Source organism: Sprattus sprattus (assembly GCF_963457725.1).
Source record: "Sprattus sprattus genome assembly, chromosome: 14".
Classification (NCBI taxonomy): Eukaryota; Metazoa; Chordata; class Actinopteri; order Clupeiformes; family Clupeidae; genus Sprattus; species Sprattus sprattus.
The window spans coordinates 2,732,881-2,758,095 of record NC_137912.1 but is presented as its reverse complement, the minus strand read 5'-3'; the positions used below and the strand labels follow the sequence as shown (position 1 = coordinate 2,758,095).

The 25,215-nt window shown below is 46.0% G+C and overlaps 1 protein-coding gene across 1 annotated transcript in view; it reads right to left on the bottom strand.

Moving 5' to 3' along the window:
• Window positions 1–12,060: 12,060 nt before the first annotated feature.
• The window catches only part of shisal1a (shisa like 1a), a gene marked incomplete at both ends in the record, with an annotated part of 16,086 nt that continues 2,931 nt past the window's right edge, over window positions 12,061–25,215 (bottom strand). The window contains 2 exons of the mRNA XM_080851437.1: window positions 12,061–12,394; window positions 16,758–16,968. Coding sequence (XP_080707563.1) covers window positions 12,061–12,394; window positions 16,758–16,968 — 545 coding nt within the window. The remainder of the gene's footprint in view (window positions 12,395–16,757; window positions 16,969–25,215) is intronic.

Sequence of the window (25,215 nt, the reverse complement as noted above, 5' to 3'; positions counted from 1 at the left end):
ATTATTATTATTCATAATGTATTTATTTGTTACTAACCATAAGTGCACTGTAGAAAGGACAGTCTGCATAAAGGGTGGCCACATTTTGTACTACCTAGCACTTCAAACAAGTCAACAAAAGCTCTTTTCTAATGCGGAGTCTCTCATCTGTGATGTTGAAGGCCCGGTGAGGATACTTGACTTACTTATTGAACCTCCCTGACTGTGTGTTTGAGGTCAAATCATTACTGATACTGATATATCATTACCGGATCATATTCAGGTCCTGGGCTCTGTATAAATCAAATTAAGATTAAAACTGAAATAGAAATAAAAATAGAAATATTCAGCTACTGGATGATCCCCTTAACAGTCCATCCTATGGTCAGCTCCAATCTCTTCCTTCCTTGTTGTAACGTTCTAGAACTTCCGGATCCATGAGGAACAATGGCGTAGAGGTGTCAATAGAGTTCCGTCTCACAAGCCTTCAGCAGAAAAGCACAGATGAGGAGACCAAGCTCTAGAACACAATAAGAGAACTCCACACACGGCTCTAGAACACCAAGAGAACTCCACATGTGGCTCTAGAAGACCAAGAGAACTCCACATGTGGCTCTAGAACACCAAGAGAACTCCACATGTGGCTCTAGAAGACCAAGAGAACTCCACATGTGGCTCTAGAACACCAAGAGAACTCCACACATGGCTCTAGAAGACCAAGAGAACTCCACATGTGGCTCTAGAAGACCAAGAGAACTCCACATGTGGCTCTAGAAGACCAAGAGAACTCCACATGTGGCTCTAGAACACAATAAGAGAACTCCACACACGGCTCTAGAAGACCAAGAGAACTCCACATGTGGCTCTAGAACACAATAAGAGAACTCCACACACGGCTCTAGAAGACCAAGAGAACTCCACATGTGGCTCTAGAACACCAAGAGAACTCCACACACGGCTCTAGAACACAATAAGAGAACTACACACACGGCTGTGCGTTATTGCGCATCGGTTTTGCTAATAGCCTACAAAACAAGCACTGGCTACCTCGTTGTTTGACCTTCTAGACCCACGACAAATGCAGTTAAGGAAAGGGACTTCAAATAGAGGTACAACTGACTCGGTTTCTACTCTACTGTTTTTTTCTCCATTTAAAAGGTGCACTGAGGAACGCCATGTTCTCTAACTAATACCTTCTAGAAGTAAACAAGAACAGCACTCTCCCTAAACTCAAGTTAGCCTGACATTGCTAAGACATTCACTTCATGATCCCTGTGCTATTTCTCATAAACAGACTTTTAAATATGGCAGAAATAGATTAAGTATAGTATTAACTGCACCTTGTCATAGGTTACTACATGATCGTTATATTGCTTCATCAGGTAATTATGTCGATCTATAGGTCAGGATCTTGTCATTTCAGTAGTTCAATTTAATATTGCAATGTTACAAGTGTGCAGTATTTCTTAGTCATTTCCAGGGCTGAGCTCCTTAAAGCTGGGTGATAAAAGTTCAGCATTCTGAAGGGGTTTGAGCATCAAATCAAAGCTTCTTGGCTGAAAGGAACTATTTGTCTTTGAGTGAAAAAGACAATCACTGACCACTAACTGTCTGCTCGTACATGTGCGGTTTATACTCGCATTGAATGCTCACCGAGGATCTGCTTTTAATCATTGATAAGGGCATTGATAAAAGAACCACAACTTCTAATTCTAACCAGCCAATATTTATGAACGTTCGCTTGTTGCCTTGTTGTAGTTCACATGAAAAAGAACCGTTACAACCATTATAACAGTTATAAATAACCCTACCGCTAAGTTTTTAAACGATTATAACCATTATAAAAAACCCTACCACTACGTTTTTAAACAATTATAACCGTTATAAATAACCCTACCGCTAAGACTTTAAACCATTATAACCGTTATAAATAACCCTACCGCTAAGATTTTAAAGAGCCAAAACCTGGCTCTCAGCGCAGTGCAAATGAGACAGACATACCAAAGAGATATCTATAAGCACACACACACACACACACACACACACACACACACACAGGGAGGCTCCAGTGCCTAATGCAGAGGGTAAGAGAATGTGCTCCAGGGGTATCTGTGTTCCCCCTCGTGTTTTGGGAGTCCATTGTCCAATATCCTCCTTTTCTTGGAGCAGACGGCTTCTGCTACTGCGTACGTTCCTCCACCCAAGTCTGTGTGAGTCGTTTCAGAGGGAGAGGTAGAGAACACCCCCTCCCCCCAAATACACATACACACACACACACACACATACACACACACACACACACTGCTGGGGCCTCACAGGGCCTGTTGTCCAATGGAGGAGTAGAGTCCGTTTGGTGAGGGTTGATGGGAAAGGGGAGGACGGGAAAGGTCCTCTCCCCTCAGCTTCTCTCTCAGTCAGACAGACAGACAGTCATGTTCCTCTCCCCGCTCCACGCAGCAGCACCTGGGCACCTGGGCGAGGCCACGGCTCTGTTCAAAACAAAACAGGGAGAGGCAATGGGTTAGCAATGCTAAAACCGCCGGGCTTTTTTAGATCGGAGAAAACACACTAAGTTAATGCACTCCACACAGTCACCTAGTAGGCATGTGTCGTTTGTGAACACACACACTCAGGTGTCGTTTGTGAACACACACACACTCACCTAGTAGGCATGTGCTGTTTGTGACACACATACACACACACACACACACACACGCGCGCACGCACACACACACACACACATTCAGGTTACGTTAATCCACTACACACAGTCACATAGTTTGTCGTTTGTGAACACACGTGTGTGTGTGTGCGTGTGTGTGTGTGTGTGTGTGTGTGTGTGTGTGTGTGTGTGTGTGTCTGTGTGTGTCGTTTGTGATTGCCACCTGTTAGCACTGTTAGTGGTGATGAAGACACCATATGGGTGCATGTGTCAGGTCTAATGAAACAAGCCACCTGGGAGTGTGTGTGTGTGTGTGTGTGTGTGTGTGTGTGTGTGTGTGTGTGTGTGTGTGCGTGCGTGCGTGCGTGCGTGCGCGCGTGCGTGCGTGCGTGCGTGCGTGCGTGCGTGTGCGCGTGTGCGCGCGTGCCGGTGTGTGCGTGTATACAGTATGTGCACACGTGTGTGTATATGTGTGTGTGTGTGAGTGTGTGTGTCTGTGTGTGTCTGTGTGTGCGTGTCAGGCCTAATAAAACAAGCCATCGGGGAGCACAGGAACAGGTCTGGACAAGACTACACAACACAGCACAGCACAGCACAGCACAGCCAGTGGCGGTTCTACAGGGAGGCCGGGGGTGGCCCGTGCCCCCGTAGACATGTCCTTGGCCACCCCTGCGGCCACCCCGTGCTGACCAAATAAAACAAAATATGAATTTATTATGATTTTACACCAAGCGCCAAAAGCGGTACTAATGCGACGCAACGTTCCACACGGGTAAATTAAAACAGCGCACTGTAGTTTGCCATGTGTGGTGCTTGTTGGAGAGAGGAGCTACGATTTAAATGTTTAGCTCGCTTCCTATCATTAATGGATCGCTGGGTCTTAGGCTTAAACTGGTAGTCTGCCTGTGCCTGTAGTGGTAACCATAGTGATGATATACAACTGTCTACCGGCTGAGCTGGTGATTTTTCTGCCACATGAAGGCAGAGAAGATTTTTTTCAAGAACCAAAAGATGGAAATATCCTATGCCTGTTGACTTTCCCAGATGTTATGTGAATACACAGACATCCCAAGTCTCCCTGAAGTTCCGGGAGTCTCCCGCATATTGATAACGACTCCTTGATGCCCGCAAATTACTTAAAATCTCCCGGAATCTAGAGCGAGCGAGCCAGACCGCGCACAGACGTGATCCAAACCGCGTTAGCATCTGTGTAGCGCGCTCACGACAGAGAGGGAGAGGGACCTAGAGACTGTGCGTGTGTGAGGCAGTGTGCGTGTGTGCCTCAGGAGCAACCTGATTTACCTGTTTCGGTAAGTCAACAAATGAATTTTCAGTGTGGGCGGGCTTTTATCTCTTCTCCCGACCGAATTAATCAATAATGAAATTAATCAGTTCAGTGTATCTAGGAACAGGGCACAGGGAGAGTGCCCCCCCCAAAAGAAAATGTAAGACATTTTATAACAGACTATACAAAGGTGTACATACCCCTGTCTTATAAAAGTAAACCACAATTACAGTCTTGCACACTGTACTATCTGTAACAGTGATTTCAGCATTGCCCATGGTGGGTTAAATGACTGTAAAAGACTTGTTGTTCATTTTGTATGGCCCTACCTCTCTTGCACTCATTCTTATAATGTTAAGTTAAGTTATACATGTTTATATGTTTTTAAAGTAATATAAGTTTATAATCTTTAAATATCATTTGTTGCGGGTTTTTTATGTGCCCCCCTGGTTAAACCCTGGCCCCTCCTTGGCCCCCCTAGTAAATATGGTCTAGAACCGCCACTGAGCACAGCACAGCACAGCACAGCACAGCACAGCACAGCACAGCACAGCACAGCACAGCACAGCACAGCGCAGCACAGCACAGCACAACACAGCACTGCACAGCACAGCACAGCACAGCACAGCACAGTACAACACAGCACAGCACAGCACAGCACAGCACAGCACAGCACAGCACAGCACATATGTTCTCTGCTTCAAGGCCTAATGTTTAATTAGCATTACATTATTGGACACTGACTGCCATAATTCCTTATCACAGTGTATGACATCTGCCACGACATATTTATGACATTATAATTCACAGTTCACAGTTCAAATTGTTTCCAGAAGATCTGGCAACCCTGAGTTAAAGTGTAGGTCACACCAACCGGCCCTCCCAGAGTCATGCCCCCCATCCTCCTCCTGCACTCAACTCTGCGCAAAATAAAACGATTTCACCCTGGCAACCTTCCCACCCTTGCCAAATGGACAATGTAATTGGCAAACGGCACTTCTAATTAAACCTGCAAATGTTCCCATTTTGTAACGATGATGAATGTCCCTCACCAAGCTCGTCTCAGGACTCTGTGTTCACACACACACACACACACACACACACACACACACACACACACACACACACACACACACCCTCAGTGGGCAGCTGGGAAACCTGGAGGAGCCTGAATTCGAGACAGATACCCCTAGGGCTTCAGGTGTGGACAGAAGTGTACTCTTATACTTAGTGAGTGTGTATTTGTAAGTGTGTATGTGTATGAGAAAGAGAGACAAAGAAAGAAAGGAAGAAAAAAGAGACAAAAGAGAGTAAAGTGTGATTTATGCTTCTGATAAACCTGTTATTTTAACCAAAACAGAAGTTTTAGGCAATTTGCGAGGCATCTGCCAACCAACTATCTACCATTAGCATGTTAGCTTACACTAGCTAAAGCTAGCTAACTATCAACAAAGTAGAAGACATGCTAGCGAGGTAAACAGCAGTCTGCAATCCATAGCGCAGTGATTCATTTATCAAGGGGACCAATCACAGCTGTTGCGGTCTGTCTTGCCTCAATGTGTAGTTACATTTCTGAGGAGGTCAGGCCACGGCGTAGAGTAAAGGGCAATGCCATACCTACAGTGCATTAATTGGCATTACGGTAGACAGACAGACAAAAATACAGAATAAGAGAGAGAGAGAGAGAGAGAGAGAGAGAGAGAGAGAGAGAGAGATGGGAAGTGTGTGTGGGGGTGAGACAGAGAGATAGAGAGAGAGAGAGAGAGAGAGAGAGAGAGAGAGAGAGAGAGATGGGAAGTGTGTGTGGGGGTGAGACAGAGAGATAGAGAGAGAGAGAGAGAGAGAGAGAGAGTGTGTGTGCTCTGCCTTCTATCATTCATAACGCTGGCCACAGGGCCGGTAAAGCAACATGGAGGCTGAGTCAGGCAGCAGCTATCTCCTGCCAGACTTACAGTTTCTCTGCATGACTCCTTTACCCCCACCGAGGACTGCACACTCACAGAGCCAACATGGAGGACTGCACACTCACAGAGCCAACATGGAGGACTGCACACTCACAGAGCCAACATGGAGGACTGCACACTCACAGAGCCAACATGGAGGACTGCACACTCACAGAGCCAACATGGAGGACTGCACACTCACAGAGCCAACATGGAGGGAGAGAAATGGTGCCGGTCACTCAGACAAGTTAATTTCCTTTCCTCACATTTTTTGGAGAAAAAAAGGGAGAAATAAAAAAAATGAGGGGGTTAGGGGACTGTTTTTCTTCCTCCTGCAAAGCCTCCAGGCACTTGGGTCTGAGCACTTTCCCAAAAGAAACAGAATTTACCACAAACTGGGCAGTCAAGCTGAGATTTGGCCTTTATGAAGGCAGGCGTCAGTAGAGCTGAGTGATTCACTGTGTCCAAATAGGAACCAAAAGGGGCTTTTAAAAAAGAAGAAACGCTTCAGACGTTATTTCACGGCTCTCCTCATGAGAAGAGGCTGACAGTCGGAGCTCAATCGGGGGATTCAGAGAGGTGTGAGACGAAGTGCTTTTCAGTTATAACTCTCTCTGGGGAGGACTGGGGGGACAAGTGAGAAAGAGGGCGAGAGGGAGAGAGAGAGAGGAAAAGAGAAAGAGAGAAGAAAAGCAGAGAGATGGAGAGCGACAGCGAGAAAGGCAAGGAGTGGGAAGAGGATACCCTGAAATCCACGTCCAGGAAGAAGGCGCTCCACCATAGAGTGCGAAGCGCATTGGAACAGGATCCCCTGGGGCGCAGGCCTCTATCCCCGCTGGGGTTGTTTATTTATCAAGGAAAATGAAAGAAAGCCGTTTTGATCGGAAAGGGAATCAAAATACTCCCAGTTTCATATCAGATGAAAGAACACAGCAGCCTGCCCAGAGAATAATGTGGATTGAATGCAGTCAGAAAAACGTCATGCTCAAAAAGAGAAATCTTTTAAGTTCCATTCCCAGGGACAACTGAAAATGATAGAATGTACACCTCTCTCTCTCTCAAACACACACACACACACACACACACACACACACACACACACACACACACTTCACCTATTCTGTAATTGGCTTTGGATTAAACCACCTGCTCAATGAAGAGTGTATGAAAACTCAATTCAATTCAATTCAAAACTTGCATCCAGTTGTTTGACCCTCAAAGTGATTTTGTATCTTTTCGCTTAAAAAAAGAATCTCTCTATGTTCTTTCTCTCCTGTCTGTCTGTGAGGTGAGGATGCCTTCACGTTGGACTTTTCAAAGGTCACAGTTGGGCAATGTTTCCATAGATACAGTACTTACTGTGTTTCCATAGATACTTACTGTGTTTCCATAGATACTTACTGTGACATAGAAGACACACTGTCCTCTAAGAAGGCACAGATTTGAATGTTACAAGAGGACTCTAAGACCTATTCATGCTGGCTGGTCTGTGTGTTGCGTGTGTGATGAGATTTGAACGTTACAAGAGGACTATGAGACATATCCATGCTGGCTGGTCTGTGTGTTGCGTGTGTGGTGAGTCCTGGCGCTAGCATCAAGACTATTTATTTTGGGAGTTTCCATCAAGACACTATTCCGTGTGCACTAAAAAATGTCTTCCTTCAACGCCATATTTCTTCTGGTATTTTTCAGAGAAAGGGGAAAAAAAAATAAGGAACAACATCAGAATGGAAGCAGGAACTGCTTCACGCTATCTTGCATATCTCCAAGTACACGCGCACACGCACACACACACGCACGCACGCACGCACGCACGCACGCACGCACGCACGCACGCACGCACGCACGCACGCACGCACGCACGCACGCACGCACGCACGCACACACACACACACACACACACACACACACACACACACACACACACACACACACGCACACACCCACACTGTTATTGCTATCCTGCATATCTCCCAGTAACCCTCTTTCATCAAAGCCAATTGGGAGAGAAAATATGTGTTATTACATCCAGATGGGAGGTTCTCATGCTGGTCTGTAGGAGAATTTATGATGTGATCTTCAGCACAAGAATATCTGGTTTCAGCCCAGTAATGGTTCTGCATTTTTCAAAACTCTCATGTGGTCACCGTCCAAGACGGTGTGTGTGTTTGTGTGTGTGTGTGTGTGTGTGTGTGTGTGTGTGTGTGTGTGTGTGGCCACTGTCCAAGACGCCCAACCTCCAGCTTTCCATTTTAAGCGCTACAGAAGAGCCCCTCGGATACAGGCGAGAAGATGCTTGGATACAGGCAAAAAGATGCTTGGATACAGGTGAGAAGATGCTTGGATACAGGCAAAAAGATGCTTGGATACAGGTGAGAAGATGCTTGGATGCAGGCAAAAAGATGCTTGGATACAGGTGAGAAGATGCTTGGATACAGGTGAGAAGATGCTTGGATACAGGTGAGAAGATGCTTGGATACAGGTGAGAAGATGCTTGGATACAGGCGGAAAGATGCTTGGTTACAGGCTGAAAGATGCTTGGATACAGGCGGAAAGATGCTTGGTTACAGGCTGAAAGATGCTTGGATACAGGCGGAAAGATGCTTGGTTACAGGCTGAAAGATGCTTGGATACAGGCGGAAAGATGCTTGGTTACAGGCTGAAAGATGCTTGGATACAGGCGGAAAGATGCTTGGATACAGGCGGAAAGATGCTTGGTTACAGGCTGAAAGATGCTTGGATACAGGCGGAAAGATGCTTGGATACAGGTGAGAAGATGCTTGTGTAGCACAAAAAGGCGTCACGAGGCAGCCATGTGTACTGTCAGAGTCTCTGAGTAGGATGTTGTCAGGGATAGTGTTCATGAGGTCAAGAGTAAAGGGTCAAGGGCCATGGGTTAGATTCCAAGAGAACATATTTTTCTTCGGATGAAAGTGTCTGTATAAGAACATGGTCACACTTTCATACTGTCCTTGAGAAAACCATTCCAGAGAATTGTTTGTCCTTAAAGTGATTTTTTATAACCTGTCGCTTAAAGAAAAGTTGGTTTCTCACTCTCCTGTCTGGGAGGCGAGGATGCCCTCATTTCGGCCTTTACAAAAGGCACAGCAGCTTTGAGGTTACAGACACAGACACACACACACACACACACACACACACACACAGACACACACACACAGCAGCTTTGAGGGAGCATCCCAACATTACACGCCGAATTCCAAAGTTCACAGTTCCAGAACCTCTTTCTATTCTTAGGAGCGGAACAGATGAAGGGTTGTGAGGAGGGTGGATGAGGTGAGGGGAAGGGGTTTAGGGAGTATCTCACCAGATGAAGGGTTGTGAGGAGGGTGGATGAGGTGGGGGGGGGGGGGGTTTAGGGATACTCTCACTGACAGGAATAGATCTACATGCATGAATGGGTTCAAAAGGCTGAAGGTTCTACCCTGATTTTTTTTTTAATCCGACAGAATCCAGTAAAGTCAAAAACGGCTATTAAGATGAAAACAAATAAACTGTTCATCAGATCAGGATTTAGGCAGAAGTACCTTTAAAGGTTCCTGAAAAGGTTCAAAGATACAAATGCTTTCCTACCAAGGCCCTGTTGACACAATGACAGTGAGGTAGCGTGGAACTTCAAGGTCACCGGGGCAACAGTTGCCATGGCGCTGCACCTCTGAGCTGTCTCAAGGCTGCGCTCCACTCCATTGGGAAAGCAAGGGGATTTTTCCTCTCCCCCCGCCCCCCCCCGCCCCCCCCCCCCAATCTGGCAACCCTTCCACTTGCTCCTGTTTGTCTGGGAACAGAGACGCCAGCGGGGTTGGTTGGCAGTGCCAGCGCATTACGCCCGGCTGGAGCAGATTACTCCATGTGGCACACACCTGCCCGCAAACCTGCCTGCCTGTCTGCCCGCCTGTCTGCCCCGAAGACCTGCGCGGGCATCAGGGGGAAAGTGATTTGGGAGGCAGTGATTCTCCCGTACGAGTGGACTGAGTTTAGCTCCCAGGTGCTAACCGGCTCCATGCTGATCAGCTATAGGAGAACCCCTTGGGCTGGCTGAGAACTTCATCTAACTGTGTCAACTAGCTGTTCTCTTTATAAAAAACACCTCAAATGTTTTACTTTATGCTTTCACAAAACGTATTCTACCCTAAACATCATAAATACTTTTTCAAAACAATACATGGAAATTGTAAATATTATAGTGTTAATGTTTACAATTGATTAAATGCTTATATTATATGACCCAACGAGCGATAGATAGTGAGTGAATCATTGAGTGATAAATTAACAAATGTTGATTATTTTTAAGAACATATAAGAGAATGTTGCCTCATTTTCTCATTACTTCACCATAATTAAAAGCCTTAATAAACAACACATTTCTGAATGTAATTAAAAACCTTAATAAACAACACATTTCTGAATGTAATTAAAAACCTTAATAAAGAACACATTTCTGAATGTAATTGCTTTTCCCTGCACAGATCATTAGCGTGAAATGTTAGATCTCTTCAGTTGACCAACTATAAACTGCATCCAATAAAGGCAGTGAATTTGTTCAAATTAGCATTTTTATAAGCTTTACCTTTTCAAAGTTTAAAAAAGAAATTATTTATATTCTTATCTCTTATTGTAGATATGAATCTAATTCTAATTTTGTGGTTCAGTTATGCTGCTGTTGGAATTCCCCAACCAAAAGCACGAGGAATTTAACATCTTTTCCTGTGTATAACAATAAATATATGTAACATTAGATTTAACATACTCTTCAATCGGTTGGCCATCTCTTATTTTCTCTCTCTTATTTCTTTCTCTCTTTCCCTCTATACACCTAAATTTCCCTCTGGATTAATAAAGTATCCAACCATCTATCTATCTATCTATCTATCTATCTATCTATCTATACATCCACCCCTGTACATTCCCTCTGTCTCCACCCCCCTGAGTATCAACGCGCTATCGAATGTTTCATCGCGGAGTGATTTATTATAAGCTGTGAAAAGTCAGAGTAGGGATGTCCTGGGGTATTCCAACTCATGGAACGTCTCTCCTCCAATCAGAAACAGCTAAATAATTCGATAGAACCCAATTGTTTTATAATATATACATCAACTCTAGTACATCCACTGCTGCATATACAATATATACATCCACTATATACATCCACTACATACATCCACTACATACATCCACTACATACATCCACTATATACATCCACTATATACATCCACTATATACATCCACTACATACATCCATTATATACATCCACTATATACATCCACTATATACATCCACTACATACATCCATTATATACATCCACTATATACATCCACTGCTGCATATACAATATATACATCCACTATATACATCCACTACATACACCCACTATATACATCCACTACATACATCCACTACATACATCCACTATATACATCCACTATATACATCCACTATATACATCCACTATATACATCCACTATATACATCCACTACATACATCCATTATATACATCCACTATATACATCCACTACATACATCCATTATATACATCCACTATATACATCCACTACATACATCCACTACATACATCCACTATATACATCCATTATATACATCCACTATATACATCCACTACATACATCCATTATATACATCCACTATATACATCCACTATATACATCCACTACATACATCCACTATATACATCCACTATATACATCCATTATATACATCCACTATATACATCCACTACATACATCCACTACATACATCCACTATATACATCCACTACATACATCCACTATATACATCCATTTTATACATCCACTATATACATCCACTATATACATCCACTACATACATCCATTATATACATCCACTATATACATCCACTACATACATCCACTATATACATCCATTTTATACATCCACTATATACATCCACTACATACATCCACTCCATACATCCACTATATACATCCATTACATACATCCACTATATACATCCATTTTATACATCCACTATATACATCCACTACATACATCCACTCCATACATCCACTATATACATCCATTATATACATCCACTACATACATCCACTATATACATCCATTTTATACATCCACTATATACATCCACCCCTGCATATTCCCTCCGTCTCCCGCCCCCTGGGTCCCACCCTGTCACTCACCAGGCGGTGGAGGTCTGGAAGGTCATGAGGGTGGGGCTCTGTGGCTCCGCTCTGAGGCTGGGCTGTGGGTGGTGGTGCTGGGGCCCCAGGATCAGGCCAGCCCCAGGCTCGGGCCCGGCCCCCCCAGGCTCGTCGTCGTCTCCGCCCCCCCGGGCGTGGCGTTGCCACTGGCTACGGGCCTGCTTGAGCCAGCGGCCCCCCAGCCCCCAGCGCTCCAGGTAGACGCGGCACACCTCGTAGTTCATGGCCGAGTAGTACATGAAGTCCAGCGCCAGCAGCACCATCACGAAGAAGCCGTACACCCACACGCCGATCAGGGCCGTGTAGTTACTGAGGGAGGGGTGGAGAGGAGGGGAGGGGGGGAGGAGAAGAGAGGGGGGGGAGGAGAGGAGAAGAGGGGGGGGGGGGGGGGAGAGAAGAGGGAGGGGGGAGGTGGAGAGGAGAAGGGGGGGAGAGAAAAGAAAAGGGAGGTGCAAAGAAGAGGGAGAGGGAGAGAGAGAAGAAGAGGGAGGTGGAGAGAGAGAGGGGGGGAGGCGGAGAGGAGAAGAAGAGGGAGATGTAGAGAGGGAGAGACAGAAGTGGAGGGGGGAGGGAGAGAAGAAGAGGGAGATGGAGAGTGACAGATGGAGAAGAAGAGAGAGGTGGAGAGAACGAGAGGAGGGGGAGAGAAGAGGGAGGGGGAGAGAGAGAAAAGGGGAATGGAGAGAGAAGATGGAGGGGGAGAGAGAGAAATAGAGAGATTAAACAATCTTTTATCAAATCTATTATCGTTATCACTAAACCATTAAAACATACCCTACAATCAAGCTCTGGATCACAGGCCTCAAAAAAGAGAAGTAGATAAATGAAGGGGGGAGGGAGAGGAGGAGAGCAATGAGAAGTATGAAGGGGTGAAGGGAGTGATGGAGAAGGAAGAGAGTAAATAAGAGAGAGAGAGAGAGAAAGAGAGAATGAGAAGGTGTGATGGATGAGAGAGAGTAGGCAGAAAGTGAAGAGAGAGCGCCAGAGGAAGGGGAGAGAGAGAGAGAACGAGAGAGAAGGAGTGAGGGAGAGGAAGAGAGAGAGAGATGCAGAGAGAGGGAGAGAGAGACAGGGAGAGGGAGAGAGAGGGAGAGAGAGGGAGAGGGAGAGAGAGAGGGAGAGAGAGAGGGAGAGAGGGAGATGGAGGGAGAGAGAGAGAGAGTGGGAGAGGGAGAGAAAGAGAAAGAGAGGGAGAGAAAGACATTATGCTCGTTTAAATCACTGGTGTTTAGAGAGGTGTTTGGATGGATTGATAGTTTTTCCCTGTGAGGATCCAGCGGCTCCAAAAACACTAAAGACGTTCAGTCAGGCCAATTAGAGCGAGTTCACATGCCCTGACACCCGGTTAATGACTGTTCACCTGAATAAACACGGGGAGAGAGAGAGAGAGAGAGAGAGAGAGAGAGGGAGAGAGAGAGAGAGGGAGAGAGAGAAAGAGAGAGAGAGAGAGAGAGAGAGGGAGAGAGGGAGAGAGAGAGAGAGGGAGAGAGAGAAAGAGAGAGAGAGAGAGAGAGAGAGAGGGAGAGAGAGAGAGAGGGAGGGAAAGAGAGAGAAAGAGGGATAGAGAGAGGGAGAGAGAGAGAGGGAGAGAGGGGGAGAGAGAGAGAGAAAGAGAGGGATAGAGAGGGAGAGAGAGGGAGAGATAAAAAGAGAAACAGGTATACAGAGTATACCCACTTATTTTTCAGTCGGCATTGTGTATACCCACTTCTCAAAACAGGCCGTTTATTCTGTGCTGTATGGGCTGCTTAAAAACTGCAAAGTTAAGAGTATACCCACTTCTCCAGGGACCATCACACCACTGAATGGTCCCCATAAGCAGCCAGGTCACAGACCTGTGAAGTGCCTCTAATAGAGGTTTCCAGCTATCTGAGATTGCTTTGGCAGGAATCGCTGCCGTACAACTGTCCATTGAGGCAGCACAAACTCTCACAGACTGTGTACAGTGGCCCAGGAGGATCAAGCCAAGCCTGAAGTGTGAAATGACTTTTTCACGCTTGCCTCGGGCTGTGAGCTCCAGAGTCTAGCTGACCTTCACAAGTGTTTCATTTGGTGCAGGGGATGGGAACATTGTCAAGGCTCCCATTAGCATAGATGCTAACACACACACACACACACACACACACACAGAGAGACTAATGAAAGGGTATGCTATGTGGGACTAGGCCTGGCATGGAGAACAGAGAGGGGAGGAGAAGAGAGGGGAAGAGAGGAGAGGGGAAGAGAGGAGAGGAGAGGAGGCAGGAATCTGAATTAAGTGAAAATGAAAAACAGACTCAAAGACACACACACACACACACACCTTTTCTCATCCTCCCTTAAGGATAATATACAAGTGTGTCTGTGTGTGTGTTTTGGAGGATGGATAGTGTGCTCTCAAGATGAACTGTGAATTGATTTTTGCATCAAGTGGAAACACTGTGCAAAGACGTGATGTTTGTTTTCTTGTTTGATCATCAGACCTCCGACTGATCTCGACTGGAGAGCCTGACAAATTAGGGAATGTGAGGCAATTTGCAAAAATGCGTGCCGTCCAAAACAAGCACAGACTCGACAAGACACAAACAGATGGAGGCAGAAAATACACCACTGAGGTGTTTTCATGCTTGTGGGTGTGTGTGAAAGTTAGAGAGAAGGGGAGAGGGAGGGAGAGAGAGAGAGGGAGAGGGGGAGAGGTGGAGAAATGGAGGGAGAGGGGGAGAGGTGGAGAAAGGGAGGGAGAGGGAGAGAGAGAGCAAGGGAGATGCCTATTTTTTTCTTTTGACGTCTTTATCTGTCTATTTTGTGTGCTTGTGTACGTGTGACTGCATTCGATTGTGTACAGACTATGCATCGCTCATGTGTGTGTGTGTGTGTGTGTGTGTGTGTGTGTGTGTACGTGTGACTGCATTCGATTGTGTACAGACTATGCATCGCTCATGTGTGTGTGTGTGTGTGTGTGTGTGTGTGTGTACGTGTGACTGCATTCGATTGTGTACAGACTATGCATCGCTCATGTGTGTGTGTGTGTGTGTGTGTGTGCTTGTGTACGTGTGACGGCATTCTTCTATGTATAGACTATGCATGCACTATGTGTGTGTGCTTCAGCTAGGCCTCGTGCTGCTCGCGTGTGTGATACACACACAGTATTTAGGGCTGCGTTTTAACTGGCGTTTTAAACCAAGATCAATCTCAGTCCAGACGAGTGTTTTAGTTCCGTAACATAAATAATCTCTGTCCATACTAACACACCTGAAAAGGCATATCACACGACCATTCACGACCACTAGGCATGCGCGTGCCAGTGAAACAGGAAGCAGATTGTCACATGATGGGAGTGTGACGAATCAGGGAAGGACACGTCATGACTGGTAAGACCCAGTCAGGAAGTTAAAGTGGGCGTCTGCGTCAAAAAGTCTCAGGTTCTGTTCGAAAAATCTTAAAATGCTGTGAAGGACTGTTCGAAATTCGTCAATCTGTCTCTTCCGGGTTTATAAGATACCTTAAAATCACAGCGTAACGGTAATTTTCCAAGGTAGCATAAATGCAGCCTTGACGCTGCCTATAACCCATAAACCTGTGCGCTAGCTCCTTCCGGAAACTGCAAATTGTAAACAAAGATGGCGGACCAAACTCCGCTGACGGTCGTGTTTTGTATGTAAATTTACATCTTTCCACGTTTACTCGCAAAAAATTTCTCCAAAGTTACAGAGAAATAGACACTGCCCTATCCGATAACACCGTTATTGTAACCAGCAATAATGGTTGATGTGATTTGCGAGGTGTCAGTCAGTCAAATTTCTAACGTCACCACGTTAAACTACGTAAGATGGCCTAAGGTTCTTTCAGCGTTCAACGTCAAATTGTATCATACACGCTATCGTTCAAAACCACTTTTTTTTAGATACCGTCACCCGTAGAAATATCTCGTGCAAGACACCTGTCTTGACGAGACAGCAAGGTAGTACGACAGCTATCTTACTTTTAAGAGTTTTCGAGCCTCAGTATTGGCCAACACTAGCATGCAAATGAAATCGGGGCCAGCAGCACCTAAGGGGCTCAAACACTCTAGAGTAGAGATGGACGCAACACTCTAAAGAAGTGATGGACGCAACGCATAAACGCAGCAAAAGTGATACATTTCAAAATTAGTGTGGATGTATCCTTGGACCAACTTAGGAGCATATCAGGACCATATCAGGACCAAATCTGAGCCATAACTTAGCCGGATCAGGGCCGGAACAGAAACAGGGCCTTTGTTTACCAAGGTACAACCATAGCTTGCAATGATTGTGTGCAAGAATGAATGCACATGTATCTGTATTTGCATAAGTGATTGTCTGTGTGTGTGTGTGAAAGTGTGTGCAAAAGCGAACATTACAATATGTGCAACCTGAAAGAGTGGCCTTACACAAGTGAGTGTATATGTGTGTGTGTGTGTGTGTGTGTGTGTGTGTGTGTGTGGTTGTATGTATGTGTGTGTGTGTTAGTGTTTTAGTGTGTGTGTGTGTGTGTGTGTGTGTGCTAGTGTGTTTGTGTGTGTGTGTGTGTGTGTGTGTGTGTGTGTGTGTGTGGTTGTGTGTATGTGTGTGTGTGTTAGTGTTTTAGTGTGTGTGTGTGTGCTAGTGTATTTGTGTGTGTGTGTGTGTGTGTGTGTGTGTGTGTGTGTGTGTGTGTGTGCATGGGTGCTCACTTGTGTGCGAAGCCATCCGCGTTCGTGATGTTCATCTGCATGACGCTCTGAAACTCTGTCTCGTTGCAGCAGTACTTGAAGGCTGTGTTGTTATGGTAACAGCAGAACATGTAGGTCTTGTTGTCAGAGAGACGGGGGCAGTGGAACCCAAAGTGGTAGTGCCCCTTGTGGTCGGAGTAGGGCTCGCATACTCGAAAGTGTGCAGAGAGAGCTACAAACAGAAGAGAAGGAGGAAAAGCACTGTGTGATTAAATACTGTCTGCGTGCCTGTAAATTTGTGTCTCTGTGTGTGTGCGTGCATGTGTGTGTATGTCTGTGTGTGTGTGTGTGTGTGTGTGTGTGTGTGTGTGTGTGTGTGTGTCTGTGTGTGTGTGTGTAAGTGTTTCAGTGTCTATGAGTGTGACTGTGAGTGTGTGTGTGTGACAGGACGTCTCGAGCTGTGTCATTAAATACCTTTCACGGATATCAGCATTAAAACACCATTTACTGGCCCTCTTGCCTAACTTCATCGATTTGTTAGAGCAAATATGGCTGCCGAGACAACTCAACATCTCTTGAGCATGCTAAGGCTAACGCTAAAGCCAACTCAACATCTCTTGAGCATGCTAACGCTTACGCTAAAGCCAACTCAACATCTCTTCAGCATGCTAACGCTTATGCTAAAGCCAACTCAACATCTCTTCAGCATGCTAACGCTAAAGCTAACTCAACATCTCTTCAGCACGCTAACGCTAAAAGCCAACTCAACATCTCTTCAGCAAGCTAACGCTAACGCTAAAACTAACTCAACATCTCTTCAGCATGCTAATGCTAATGCTAAAGCCAACTCAAAATCTCTCCAGCATGCTAACGCTAGAGCCAACTCAACATCTCTAATGCGAAAGCTAGCTAGCTAGCGCAGCACCTTGGCTGCTCTTTGTGCTTCTCTGGCGTGGTCTGAGATGGAGGCGGGTGGGGGATTGAGCACGGAAGCCAATTCCAGTGAATTTGAACGGCTCGTTCATCAGGTTCTCATTATCAGGGGGGAAACAGCATTAGTCACCGGGGCAAGAGGTTTTTTGGAGCGGGACGCAGCGAATGCTCCAAAACACAGCTGATTTGGTTTGGTTAGTTTCGTTGTTTTTATTTTCTCTTCTCCTTGCTTGCTGCTCTCTTTATTGCCTGTGAATCAGGGCTGTGGGCTGTGTTTAATGGTTAACGGGGCTGGATAATGAGCCGGTTCACTCCAGGACCGCACTACCCAGGGGTACCCAGGGGTGAGGAGGGAGCTGGGTTAGGGTAAAGGGTCAGGGGAGGCAGACTACAGCCAGGAGAGAAATAGAGAGAGAGGAGGGCGTCATGGTCGAGAGAGAGAGTGTGAGGCAGCAGGGTGAGGCGGGAAATCCAAAAGCAGAGAGAATATGAGATGGAGAGATGGAGAGATGGATAGGGTCAGTGAAAAACACACATTGAAATAGAAAAAGAAAATAATGGAAATAAAGAGACAGAATGAAGATAGAAGTTAAAAATACTAAGGGGATGGAGAGACACACAGAGAGAGAGAGAGAGAGAGAGAGAGAGAGAGAGAGAGGGTGAGACAGACAGAGAGAGAGAGAGAGAGAGAGAGAGAGAGAGAGAGACAGGGAAAGGACTGACTGAAATAGAGAGAGAGATGAACACCCACATAGACAGAGACAGAGTGAGAGACAGAAAGAGGGAGAGAGTGAGAGAGAGAGAGAGAGAGGGGGGGGGGGCTTTGATGTTGGTGGTAATTAGACTTTGGGCTACCCTAATTAAACCTCCTCCTCTCCCCAGGGTGGCCCGTCCTCCTGTCCTGTCAGACACATCGCATCTGTCACAGACGGACCTCGGCCAGACCGTGGGTCGCAGCGCATGCTGACCGCGGCAGGCTCACCACGCCAGGCTCAACACGCCAGGGCTGTAGCTGGCAACGTATCCCATCATAACAACGCCACCTGACCAGATGTCTGTATAGCACCACACAACCAACCAGCGGTCCACATAACACCACACAACCAACCAGCGGTCCACATAACACCACACAACCAACCAGCGGTCCACATAACACCACACAACAACCAACCAGCGGTCCACATAACACCACACAACAACCAACCAGCGGTCCACTTAACACCACACAACCAACCAGCGGTCCACATAACACCACACAACCAACCAGCGGTCCACATAACACCACACAACAACCAACCAGCGGTCCACATAACACCACACAACAACCAACCAGCGGTCCACATAACACCACACAACCAACCAGCGGTCCACATAACACCACACAACCAACCAGCGGTCCACATAACACCACACAACAACCAACCAGCGGTCCACATAACACCACACAACAACCAACCAGCGGTCCACATAACACCACACAACCAACCAGCGGTCCACATAACACCACACAACCAACCAGCTGTCCACATAACACCACACAACCAACCAGCGGTCCACATAACACCACACAACCAACCAGCGGTCCACATAACACCACACAACAACCAACCAGCTGTCCATGATGACCATGAGTAAGTAAGCATGTCTGGTCATGCGTGATGTGATGTGACGTGCAGGAATGTAACCTGACTGACTAATTGATAATGTGAAATGACAAAATGTAAATGATATAAAAAAACTGGATGATGAGACACAGGTGTGAATGGAGCCCCTTCAACCAAAACAACAACAACAACAACAACAACAACCAAAACAACAACAACAACAACAACAACAACAACAACAACAACAACAACAACAACAATACAGTGCCAAAGACAAACCACTGCCAGATACAATATGCTGTTGGTAGAATGAAAACCGCACTCTCAAGCTTTTCTCTTTTAACAATAAGACCAGTTTATTTTAGTAAAGACGCGTTTCGGCCTTACGCCATCGTCAGTGTGTAGTGTGGACAACTGTTCTGTTGTCCACACTACACACTGACGATGGCGTAAGGCCAAAACGCGTCTGTACTAAAATAAACTGGTCTTATTGTTAAAAGAGAAAAGCTTGAGAGTGCGGTTTTCATTCTACCAATAGTTTACATTCTTTTACTCGCACCCGAAAACGCATTTATATATTTGTTTTGAAGTAGAGCGCGCCTATCCCTACAGATACAATAGGCTGGACAGGCTGTTCTGAAGCAGGTGACTAACCATGCAAACCATCAAATTAATAAGTTACAGTACACCCAAGAAATCTGACCAACAACTGACTCTGAAGAGGAGAAAGGAAAGAGAAAAACTCCAAACGTTTCTCTTTCGCCTTGAGGTGGGATGGCTGAACAAGACCATTAGTCTTAATACTTCCCCTCAGTAATCCTAATAATAAAAAAAAACTGTTTAAAAAGTCCTTAAAAAGTCCTAATTCCCTCATAGGGCCTGGACACACTAGGGGCTTCTAAAGTCCTGATTCCCTCGTTAGGCCTGGACACACTGATTCCCTGGACACACTTGGGGCTGCTAGAGCCCAGCTGCTTCTCAGGAACATATTCATCTCAAACCCCCCTGCTGCTGGGGGAAGAAAGAACAGAGGAGGAAGAAAGAAAATACAAAAAATGGAGAAAGTCTGTCCGTCCTGTGATTTGCATATAGATGAGAGTTGTGTGAAGCGCTGGAACTGATAAGTGGATTTGACAGACACACACACATACACACACACAGACACACACACACACACGCGCACACACACACACACACACACACACACACACACACACACACACACACACACACACACACACATACAAACACACACACACACACACACACACACACACAGGCCCCTCACCCCCCATGTGACACACACACAGGGACACACACACTCAGACACACCCCCTGACCGCTATTACCACATGGTCCAATGCGAGGTGGAGGAAGATGGTGACCCTTCACAAAGACTGAAATAGAGGAGACATGAGAGGCCGTTCCACTGTATGGAGCCTGACTGCTGTAGCATTATAGATATATCAGTGTTGACACGGCCCCTTACACACACACACACATCTAACACACACACCCCTAACACACACACCCCTAACACACACACCCTTCACCCCCGAGTCCCCCCTCTTGTTTTAAGAGATGTACCAAAGCGACTGAGAACAAATGTCATCAGCTATGAAAATCTGAGACAGGCTTTAAAATGAGAGATTAAAATAGCCAAGTGTCAGGTTTCGCCTCCTAATAGAGAACCAAGAAGCCCAATTACCACTTACTTGGACCCGGAGAGGAGGAGAGAGAGCCAGGGCTGGGAACACATGAAAGAGGGGGAGAGACAGAGAGAGAGAGAGGGAGAGTGAGAGAGAAAGAGAGAGAACGTGAGAGAGTGAGAGACAGAGAAAGTGAGAGAGTGAGAGAGAGAGAGAGAGAGAGAAAGAGAGAGAAAGAGAGAAGTGAGAGAGTGAGAGAGAGAGAGAGAGAGAGAGAGAGAGAGACCAATGTATGGCAAGGACAGCCTCGGACCAGTCTGCCCAAGAGCTAAACCTCAGAGCATCCATCAGCCCAAGTAGGCAAGGAGTCAAGCCATACCTCAGTGCCCGCAGATCTGGAACACGGAACACGGAACACGGAACACGGAACACGGAACACGGAACACGGAACACGGAACATGGAACACGGAAAAGAACAAACAGGAGAAAGTGGAGGAGAAAAGAAAAAATGCCCTCAGGTTTCCCAAATGAAAAACACCTGTGTTGTTATTTTAGGGCCTTGGAAAAGGCAATTCCACAGTTTTTTGCTTTCAACTTTCCTTTTTTACCCTTCTTCTCTCGTCTGGCGTCTACCATCTTGTTGGGATTTTTTTAAGTAGCTTGTCAGCGGCTGGGCTTACCGTTCACACTTGTGTTTCACGACCTGTAAAGTGAGTGCTGGTTTCTGTGGAGGACTGCACTTCACACACACACGCACACACACACTTCACACACACACTGCACACACACACACTGCACACACACACACTGCACGCACACACTGCACACACACACACTGCACACACACACACTGCACACAAGCAAACAGAGACACGCACAAGCACATGGTCACACACACACACAATGGCTCAGTCCTGGCTAAGTTAAGTCAGAGGAACCACCCAATAGAGGAGCCCTATGGACAGGATTGCCACGACAACCCTCGCTTGGAGAAGGCCTCTGATGACCTCCAGGATCCAATCTCAAAGTACACAGAGAATTACAGGGCTGCTCTAAGTTAACCATCTGAATAAAACTACACATACATACACACACTCTCATACACACTCTCTCTCACTCTCTCTCTCTCTCTCTCTCTCACACACACACACACACACACACACACTCTCTTTTTCTCTCTTTCTCTCTCTCTCTCTTTCACACACACGCTCTCCCTCTCTCTCACACACAATCACACACACTCTCTCTCTCTCTCTCTCTTTCTCACACACACACACACACACACACACACACACACACACACACACACACACACACACACACACACACACACACACACACACACTTTACATTCATAACTTCCAGCTGTGGGGCTGCTATTAGAAATAACTTTCATCTTAAGGAATATGACTTAAACTGGGGCGCCCAGATGGTCGAGGTTAACCATGTCCCAGAACGAACCTGGAAGCATTAGCGTTATTGCTAACACATGCTCTCACACACACACACACACACACACACACACACACACACACACACACACACACACACACACACAACGTCTACTCAGCAAGTCTCCCCCTGTCAGGTAGGCTGCCTCCCAAGATTGATTGCTGCACCAAACCAATTGTGTTGTACCGCTCTAAACCTTTCCATCAAAGACACCTCGCAACACAAACCTCTCCTAATAGGAGGAACTGCTGCCCTCTCTCTATAACTCTCTCTCCCCCTCCTACCCCAACTCTCTCTCCCCCCTTCTCCAACTCTCTCCCTCTCATTCTTCAACTCTGTCTTACTCTTCCTCTCTGTAGCTCTCTCTCCCTCTCTCTCTTTCTTTAGCTCTCTATAACTCTATCTCCCCCTCCTTCTCTAACTCTCTTTCTCTCATTCTTCAACTCTCTCTTGCTCTTCCTTTCTCTAGCTCTCTGTCCCTCTTTCTCTTTCTCTACAATTCTCCCTCTTGCTCTCACTTCGTCAGCTCTATCTGTCTGTGACAGGCCACCAGGGCCTGACCTCAGAAGCATTATGGGAAAGGTCTGTGTCCTCACCTGACCTCAGATGCATTATGGGAAAGGTCTGTGTCCTCACCTGACATCAGATGCATTATGGGTCAGGTCTGTGTCCTCACCTGACATCAGATGCATTATGGGTAAGGTATGTGACCTCACCTGACCTCAGATGCATTATGGGTCAGGTCTGTGACTTCACCTGACCTCAGATGCATTATGGGTAAGGTCTGTGACCTCACTTTAACTCTACCCAGCCTGTGTGGAACTATAAAAAGGCGATCTGATGAATCACAGGTTTAGGCAGAAATACTCATTTGGCACCATCACATAGTCCATACACACACACACACACACACACACACACACACACACACACACACACACACACACAAACACACACATACACACACACACACACACACACACACACACACACACACACACACACACACACACACACACACACAATCACTGATTTAAGCAGTCATACTCCATGGCACCATCACAGAGTCCACACACACACACACACACACACACACACACACACACACACACACACACACAGACACACACACACACACACACACACACACACACGCAAACACACACACACACACAGACACACACACACACACACACACACACATAATCACAGATTTAAGAAGTCATACTCCATGGCGCCATCACAGAGTACATACAGTTAAGTCATCCTCCTTAACTCATCTCACCTTCGACGGCTAGATCTTACCCCTCTCCACAGTCACTAATCTCGGAGTAAGGTTTGACCCTCACCTGACCTTTAATGACCATATAAAACACCTGTGCAAAACCTCCTTTTTTCATCTAAAAAACATCTCCAAACTCCGCCCCACTTCAACCCTGTCAGATGCAGAGAAGCTTGTCCACGCCTTTATCTCGTCAAGACTGGACTATTGTAATTCACTTTTCTATGGGATCACTGGCAAGAACATCCAGAAGCTGCAATACATCCAAAACAGCGCTGCCAGGATCCTGATGAGAGTCCGGAAATATGAGCACATAACACCAATATTACACTCACTTCACTGGCTCCCTGTTTCTTTCCGGATTGACTACAAAGTCCTTATACTCACCCATACATGCATAAATGGGCATTCACCTCCCTACCTGCAAGAACTAATTACTCCCCAAACCTCCACCTGCACCCTCAGATCTTCAAACAGCTCGCTCGTCCGCATCCCCAACACCAAGCTCCGCACCATGGGCGACCGGGCCTTTTGCTCTGCAGCGCCGCACTTATGGAACAGCCTCCCTGACCACTTAAGGGCAACGCAGAGGCTGGACTCCTTTAAGACTGGCCTTAAAACATTTGTATTCAGAAAGGCATTTCTGGCCTTGTGATAAATAACTGTAACTAAGTTTTCTATTATGCTTATATTAACTAGTCTTATTTTATTTCCATTTATTGTTTACAGTTAGTTTCTAAAATGTTGGAGCTCTGAAATTCTTCTGAATGAAGAGTGCGTTACGAATACAATGAATTGTTATTATTATTATTATTATTATTATTATTATTATTACACACTCACTCACACACACACACACACACACACACACACACACACACACACACACACACACACACACACACACACACACACACAAAGAAAGCCCTCCACCTAATAACAAAGCTTGTCTCGCAGACAAGTTCACTCTGTACACTGTGAAGGGGCTTTCAGTGGAAATTATTCAGATGCTTTATACAGATGCTCTCTCTCTTTTCTCTCTGCCTCATCTCTCTCTTCTCTCTCTTTCACTTACTCTCTCTCTCTCTATTTTCTCTCTAGCTCTCTCTCTATCTCTCTTTTCCCTCTACCTCTCTCATCTGCTTTTTTCTCTCTCATACTGACAGTAACTCCTCTCACACTGTCTTTCCATTTCTCCCTCTCTATGCATCTCCCATCCTCTTCCCTCACTACTTCTGTTTCTTCTCTTTCTCTCTTTCACTCCCTCTCTCTCTCTCTCTTTCACTCCCTCTCTCTCTCTCTTTCACTCCCTCTCTCTCTCTGTTAAATTGCCCCATCTCTGTGAACGAATGGATACTCCTACAGTTTTAAAAGGCAGACTGAACTTCAAAAGATGACAACCCCTCTTCACACGAGAGTCAGTCTGTCAAACCCTCCTTTACTCCCTCTCTCTGTCTCTCTCTCTCTCTCTCTCACACACACACACACACACACACACACACACACACACACACACACACACACACTTCCTCTCAATTTGAGTCCTCTCTCTCTAACCA